The sequence below is a fragment of the Glycine max genome, chromosome 11 (genome assembly GCF_000004515.6).
Source record: "Glycine max cultivar Williams 82 chromosome 11, Glycine_max_v4.0, whole genome shotgun sequence".
Lineage (NCBI taxonomy): Eukaryota > Viridiplantae > Streptophyta > Magnoliopsida > Fabales > Fabaceae > Glycine > Glycine max.
In genome coordinates, this window is record NC_038247.2 from 33,067,776 (window position 1) to 33,076,091 (window position 8,316).

At 35.1% G+C, this 8,316-nt stretch overlaps 1 protein-coding gene across 1 annotated transcript; it reads right to left on the reverse strand.

Annotated features, from left to right (window-relative positions):
• Window positions 1-3,758: 3,758 nt before the first annotated feature.
• On the reverse strand, window positions 3,759-7,931 carry LOC100820353 (26S proteasome regulatory subunit 6B homolog). Its single transcript, XM_003538293.4, has 6 exons — window positions 7,355-7,931; window positions 6,026-6,256; window positions 5,553-5,711; window positions 5,206-5,358; window positions 4,963-5,046; window positions 3,759-4,000 (listed from the first exon to the last, which is right to left on the reverse strand). The coding sequence occupies exons 1-6, from the start codon at window positions 7,832-7,834 to the stop codon at window positions 3,866-3,868; spliced, it is 1,242 nt and encodes a 413-aa protein (XP_003538341.1). The 5' UTR covers window positions 7,835-7,931; the 3' UTR covers window positions 3,759-3,865.
• Between the last annotated feature and the right edge of the window lie 385 nt (window positions 7,932-8,316).

The following is an 8,316-nucleotide window of genomic DNA, read 5'->3' on the forward strand; positions in this document are numbered from 1 at the left end:
AAGTTTTACTGCATGTCTAAAGTTCTCATCTAATTCTGAGAACCAGTCTTTGTTACCACTCATATGGTTGTTGCACCCGGAGTCAAGAAACCATTCCTCTATCATTCCTTGCTTAAAATCAAGATAAGCCATTAGCAAGAGTTCATCCTCCTGATCTACCTTGTCTTCCACCTCAGCATAATTTAATTTTTTTCCCAGGTAGGACATTTATATTGAAAATGTCCAAGTTTGTGACACTTGAAGCATTCAATTTCAGCTTTGTTGATTGATTGTCTCCCTCTTCCTCTGCCACAGGAAGAACCTCATCCCCTTGCTCTTCCTCTTCCTCGTCCTCTTCCTCCCCTATCTTCATGCATAATCTACAGTGTATGTACCTCCTCTTCCTGACACACCATCCTTTGTTCATGAACTAAAAGACTACTTTGCAGTTCATCGATCATCATAGTGTCCAAATTATTGGATTCTTCAATCAAGCATACAACATAATTAAATTTCGAAATCATGGACTGCAAGATTTTTGCAGCAATAATGTTCTCTCGCATGCTTTCTCCACATGCCTTCACACTTTTAGCAATTTTCAACGTGCGGGCAAAGTATGAATTCACTGTTTCATCTTCCTTCATTTGCAGCATTTCAATTCTTGACGCAAAGCTTGCAATTATGCTCTTTTCACCCTTGTAGACCCTTGAAATTTTTGTTTCATAGAGTCCCAAATGTCTTTGGACGTATCATCATTAAGGATAGTATCTAAAATTTCACGATCGATGGCTTGATATAGATAGTTCTTTATGTTCATGTCTTTCGGTTGTTGTTCTTCCATGGCCTTGAGTTCAGCTTCTGACTCAGTTGTTTTATTTTTAACAACTAAGATCCCATGTGTAGAAGCATATGTTGTATAAAGCTTTTGATGATGCCAAAGATGAAAGCGATTTCAAGATTACAGTCAAGATCATGAATTCAAGAGAAACGATGAACAAATAGTCCATAGTATGTTAAAAGAATTCCTTAAAAGAGGTTGCACAGGTTTGGCCTTAGGTTAACTCCTCAAAACATCTTACAAAGTTTTAAAGTGAAACTCTATTTTTGAAATAAATGATTTTCTCTCTGGTAATCGATTACCAGAAGCTAAAATGAGTTTTAAACAGTTTTGCAAACTTTTGAATTTGAATTTTGAACTGTGTAATCGACTACACAGAGGTTGTAATCGATTACCAGAGATAAAATTGTTTTAAACAGCTTTTAGAAATTTTGAATTTAAATTTAAAACTTGTAATCGATTACAACAATTGTGTAATCGATTACCAGACACGAAATTTTGAATTTCAAATCTGAAGAGTCATAACTCTTCAAAACTATCTGTGTAATCGATTACCAGTGAGAAAATTTTAAAAATAACTCCCAAAAGTCACAACTGTTCGCAAAATTTTGAAAGGCCACCAAAGACCTATAAATAGGTGACTTAGGTTCGAAGTTCCTCAAAGTTTTATAGAACAATAATTGTCCAATCCTCTCAAAAGAAAGTCTTGGCAAACACTTGCAAAATCTATAAGGATTCTTATATGATCTTCATCTTGTAACATTCTTCTCTTCAAGAGAGAAATAATCTTCTTACTCTAAAGCAAATGATTGTTGTTCAAGAGACTGTGAGTTTCCTGAGTTGTAAAGATTTCTGAACAGAAGGGAATGATATCCCTGTGTGGTTCAGACATTGTAAAAAGATTTTACAAGATAGTGGAAATCTCAAGCGGGTTGCTTGAGGACTGGACGTAGACACAGGGCGTGGCCGAACCAGTATAAAAACTGAGTTTACTTAATTCATATTATTTGCTTTGAAGAAGTTTCATTTGAATTGTTCTTTACTTAATTCATATTAAGTGTACATATTCTAATTCAAGAGAGAATTAAAATTTCATTAGGGAAAGTTTTTAAACTTAATTCACCACCCCTCTTAAGTTATTGAGGTCACTTGTTTAACATCATGCTCTACCAAATGCCAATACTCCTTAGAGCAAAGAAAATTCTCCATGAGTTTCACCCAATGATCATGATGTCCATCAAATCTAGGGATTGCAGGTTGCACATATTTGTTGTTGTTCGATTCTGCCATGCTTCTTCTTCTTTTCTATAGAGGGGGCTGCTGGTCTCTTTCACTCATAGGTGCCCTCACACACTCACTCACAACTGTTTTTCTCACACTCGATAAAATTATGGATCAGGCCCCTATGAAGGAGCTATGATACCAATTGTGAACACAAAGGTAAGATTTTCTTTATTTTTGTGAAATTTCGTGTTATTCATTCAAAATGCAGACTTTAAAAACTTTATAGTCTTACAATAAAAAAAATAAAAAAAAATGACTCTGCACCCACTAACTCCACCTATGAATTCTTGGGTGGTTTCCTAAACACATGGCACCATATCCCTAAATAAATAGGCCAACAGTTAACCATATTAATCAAAACAGAAAAATACATTTAACCAAAAGACAGAAACTAACGACTTATTGCTAACATTCTTAATAATTCATTGGATGCTAACGAGGTTGGTTTTCTTGCTTTGTTAAAATTGTTAGATCAAAACTGTTGAAATTAAGAATATACGTTCACTGATTCTGATGCCTTTGATGCCTAGTTACTTACTACTTTGGATTATTGTTTGATCCACGGCATGTATAAAAAACAAAAATATATGATGCTGAGTGTATTAAGTGAAAATGAATTCTATAGTGGCTATACTTATTGGTGAAAGTTTTGTGGGTCTGTCCTGTTAAAACTGTTGTTATCAGTAGGGCTATGGTAAATTGAAGTAGAAGTTGCAAGATGATCCTCAGTCTACTTTGAATTAGATGGAAACACACACAACATAGATTACAACAACATATATTCGTCGAGTGACAAATTTCTTAGATCGATCGACTCAACCATTATAAGATACAGTTAATGCACACTATAAATTTAATTGTTATTATTATCACATTTTGAAAGTATAAACTCTATGCACTTTTCTGTTTTACGGGTATAATTTTTTGTTTGATAGAAGCTAGCCACAAATTATAGAAACATGTGTTGTATCCCAATATGATTTTTTAATACTTTTTAATTATTTTTTTACGGGTATAATTTTTTGAATAATTATTTTTTTAATTTTAAAAAAGTTATATGATTTTTTAATACTTTTTAATTATTTTTATTTTATTTTATTATTTTTAATATTCCATGATTTCATAATGGAGTGTGATAAAATAAAATAATAAACTTATTTTATTTATTTTTAAATTACAACAGCTTTTTAAAATTTAAAAACCAAAATAAACTGAAACTGAAAACATAAACTGAATTTAATTTTTAATAATTTTGAAACTAAAATGAGAAAATCACCCCAAACGGGAGAAGGCTTCGTGTTCGAAGAATACTTGACATTTTGCTTGGAAAAAAAAAGTAAAATAGTACTCATCGTATAAAGCCTAGATAGTATGCTTTATACAATGATTAATGAAATCTTTGTAGTATAGCCAAGGATTGTACGTACTCTTAAGTTGAAAACAAACAATATAAAAACCTGTGTTTTGTTCTGTCTAACCCTTCATGTTTTTAAAATATTGTGTTTTAAGAATACATTTCTTCAAATTATATTTGATTTTTTAAGGTCTTATATACAGCCTTACAAAAAGAGATAAAACAGTGTTTTATTAAACCTTTTGTGTTAAATCGTCCATATGATAAGACAAAACTTCATTTACGAAAAAAAATCGCAAAAAATTTCGTAAAACACAACTCAACCTCCTTAACCTCCTTATTGGGTATAGCGTATAAGCTTAATAAATTGTGTGTAATATTTAAGAAAACTTATCAACATGCGTACAAATTCACTTGTAAAATTCGAAGTTAGTATCAGGCTTCTTCACGTTTGTCCTATAACCCTTCTCGAAGTCCTTTGGCAGTATGACATATCTATTCTTGCGAACAGCATGCATTCCAGCTTCTTGACAAATAGCTGATATCTGCAGGCACCAACAATCATCAAATGATAAAACTGTTTATATATATATATATTACAAAGACCTGTAGAGATGGCAATCTTCTATCAGGCATATATTCACATTTGACTTGATTGTCTTTCTTATTTATCACAGCTACCTCTTCTAGTAATAAAACCTGAACTTAATTATGTACGCAACACCTAAGACCAACCTTAGAGACCCAGGAAGTTAGAAAAGGAGGAAGGTTGACCTTTTTGTCATAATGTATGATCTCACTTACTGGGTGTAAGACATCTTAAAACATCACACACACACACACATATATAACAGGCTTAATCTTCAATCAAACAGTTGTACCTTTTGCTTTATTTTACCCACATCTGCTATTTTTAGCCTAGAATCTCGAGTTTCTACCTCAACGATGCAACAATGCTCCATGTATACCACCCTCTTCTTTTTATTCGAGACAGCCAGTGAGAAGCTTTGCTAAAAGCATATCCAGATGATCTAAATTCTAAATTCCCTTTCATAGAAATCTCAACAATTTTCATTAGCTATCTCACCTTTTAAGCTTTTTAGAAAGAATAGGTCCTTCACAGCATAATCTTTCTCAAACAAACAATCCGTTCTCTCATAGTTCTACTTATTTACACATTTTATTTTCATTTTGAAAATTGACACCAAGCTAATAGCTTCAACTCTGTTCCACAATTTCCCCATGGAATAGTGTCATCTTGCTAATCTTGATATAAATAACATTAAGTAAAGAAACATGATATTTTCTTTTAACCAGAGTTTAAGCCTTCTAACCACTCCCTATGCTTTTCAACATTGCTTCAAGCCTTCTAACCAAGATAATGGATGTGAAAAACAATAAACTTCAAAAACTTCCAATAGTTAGATAAATGATCCTGAAACTAATAACAAGCATTCCTACATAAAATTATTGGGCACAAAAGTCATAGGACAAGAAAGAAACAAACCTCAGCAGCACTGATTTTGTCAGGGCGAGAAACATAATCCTCCAGATCTACCTCATCACTCAAGTTCATCTTGGCTGTGCAAACCTGATCAAACCATCAAGAGGTTAGCTAGCAGATGAAAATAAACTACAAATTTTTTCAATATAAAAGGCACTGAGTCAGCAAAACAAGCGAAAATTTGCCACTCAGAAAGTCAGAATATAAAATTTCCAGTGAATCATATAGAAAACCCATAAGACTTGCCTGAAATACAAGCCTCTTTTGACGTCTATCAGGCAAAGGGAACTCAATTTTACGATCAAGCCTTCCAGGACGCAACAGAGCAGGGTCCAAAGTGTCTGCTCTGTTAGTTGCCATAATAACTTTAACATTAACTGTTTGGTCAAAACCATCCATCTGAAGAAAAGAACAGGTAATTAAACCAACACTTCAGAAAATATCTAAAATCATAGGGAAGTGTAGCCCAACCAAATAGCTAGAGGTTAAGAGAAACAAAAACTAATTCACAGCAGCCCATCAGAAATTAGTAACTACTAATAGTAGTAACAACCTACTCACAGCACCTAACATAAATATCATTTCATAGATACCTGATTCAAAAGTTCCATAAGGATACGCTGTACTTCTCTATCAGCTCCAGTTTGGGCATCAAATCTAGCAGTGGCTATTGCATCAACCTCATCAATAAATATAATAGCAGGCGCATTCTCTTTAGCGAGACGAAATACATCACGAACCATTCGTGGACCCTAAAATAAAAATGGCAGGGAAGATTTGAAGATGTTGCTCTAAACCATTGATCAAAACACATACAATCAATGGATTTGAAACTCCTAGGAAACTTTAGGAACAACATTAATTAAAATCATTGAGTTGAAACTAAACACCAATGATATCCCAATAAAATAAACAATCCCCGAATTTGATACTGAATGTAAATAGCAGAATAGCATCAGGAATTATGAATTGGAAACCCATAATTTTCAAAAAGAAACAAAGATAGCAGAGTAAGTTACAACATTGTCAACATCGCATCCAAATGAAGATGACTTAAAAATCATACCTCACCAAGATACTTTTGCACAAACTCAGATCCTACAACCCTGATGAAGGCGGCAGTGGTATGATTAGCAACAGCTTTGGCAAGCATTGTTTTGCCAGTGCCAGGGGGTCCATACAGTAAAACACCACGAGGAGGATCAATACCAATTTGTTTGTATAGTTCATGATGTGTAAGGGGTAGCTCCACAGCCTCACGGATTTCCTGTTTCTGGATATCACATCCTCCAATGTCCTAAAAAAGATCAAATACATCAAAGGGGGATAAGGACATGCAACAATTAAACTCAAAGAAAAGGGGATAAATTATACTACATAATAACATGCCAGTAATTTTTCATGCATCATCATCACTCTCATCTTCCTTATCAGAATCCATCTCAAATCTCAATCCTGGGAAGGTCCAAGTTCTCACCAAAACAGAATGATGGACCAAAACTTTCAGTGTCACTGTTACCACCTTTGCAACTACTTAGACTCAATACATCACACAATTAAATAAACATCTAATCATCGATATTTTTAAAATATAGCATCAACTCCTGGATCCCACGCTGCATATAAAGAACAAAAAGAAACTCCCCAAGGCTTATTTATGGGTCTCACAAACACTTGAAGTAATGACATTTTTTTAAATCTTAAACTGCAACCACTAAACCAAGACACTTCAATTCCTCTAAACAAACTCAACAGTTTTTATTGTCTAGCGTTAAGTCTACAAACCTGGGGCAATGTTGATTCACTTCAGTAATACTAATAAATACTACCCCATTCTCATATCTTTTGATGTTTTAGAATTTCAAAGTCTAATTAATACTTTTTTCCTCAAATATACCCTAATTTAAACGAGAACAAAAACCCTAGAAATCATCTCTCGCCACAATAACCTAAAATTGGATAGAGAAAACCACGATACGTAATGAAACTGAATTTTCAATTGCTCTCACAACGCCTGACAAAACTCCAACTACAAACCACTTCAAAGATATTCCAATCAAGCCAAACATTAATTTTACCCGCAAGAAGCCCTAACCAAAGTGCAATAAAAAATATAAACTATAAGAAACTAAACCAGCACTAGACCAAAAACCCTAGTTATCACCTTTTGCCACTGTAACCTAAAATCGATAGGGAAAACAAAACTAACACTATAAGCAGCGTCAGGCCAACTAGAAATCATTTTAAAGAAATTCCAATCAAGCAAACAAAATTCATTTAGCCGCACCTAACCCTAATCAAACTGCAATTAAAAGAAATTGAACCCTAAAAATCATCATTCGCCACGGTAACCTAAAATTCGATAGGAAAAACAACAAAATGTAACGAAACCGACATTATAAGTGACGTCAGGCTTCTCGGACTGGCTGAGGAGCGAGATGCTGGAGTCGGCCTCCGGCGGCAGCACCTCGACGAGCGCGTTGGAGTGGCGGTGGAGCGCGACGGAAGCAGAAGGCTTGAGCAATTCGCGGTTGATAGTGCTGAGGATTCTGACGTAGTAGTTGGATCCTGCGGTGGATCCAACGATGCCGTTGTTCTGGTCGATCATCTCCATGAACTGGCCTATGACGAGCGGCACCGACTGGATCCGCTTCACCTCCTCCATCGCGCGGAGGAGCTCGCGCCTGAGATTCTTCAGTTCGTCCTTCACATACTCCTCCTGGATGTCGACGAACTCGAGCTGACGCACTAGGGATTTGAGGCGGCTGTAGAGATCTTCCTCATCGAAGGCCGTGGCGTCGCCGCCTTGGAGGTAGGCGGACTTTGTCGACGGGAGGAAGGGCGGCGGATCCAACACCATCGCTGAGGCGGCCATTATGATGGAATGAAATTGCTGGTGATCTTTTTTTTTTCTGTTTTGGTTTTTTATTTTGTTTTGGGAGAGGATATGGAATGACCAAAACGACCTTGTTGGCGTGTCAGCGAAGAAATCCTTATGTCGATGGATATTGGACTTGTGTATGCATCAGCCGGCTAACGAATTAAAGACTATTGCTATTAACACTCTATTTTCGCTAAGTACACCCACGTACCCCTTTCTACCTCCCAACTACCCATTATACCCTTTTCTCTTAATGATGTACACTCATTTTGATTTTTGGAAATGTATTTATAGAATTAAATATACCTATTTTGGAAATATATCTCCAACACTATAAATTATAGTTTTGGAGATACACTTCTATAATAGTATGCATTATTCCAAAAAGATAAATCATATCTCAATCAAAGTATTTAAGAGTCATTGAGGGTTGAGGCCTAAATTGTTAACATAGACTTGGATTAAAAAATGAATGA

Bases quoted from the DNA above. Each gene is read 5' to 3' on its own strand.
- LOC100820353 (XM_003538293.4), bottom strand. From the start codon at position 7,834: ATGGCCGCCTCAGCGATGGTGTTGGATCCGCCGCCCTTCCTCCCGTCG. The intron at 5,359-5,552 runs GTATCTATGAAA...TCTTTTCTTCAG, and splicing joins TTATGGAACTTTTGAATCAG to ATGGATGGTTTTGACCAAAC. The intron at 4,001-4,962 runs GTTTGTTTCTTT...TGGTGCCTGCAG, and splicing joins ACAAAATCAGTGCTGCTGAG to ATATCAGCTATTTGTCAAGA.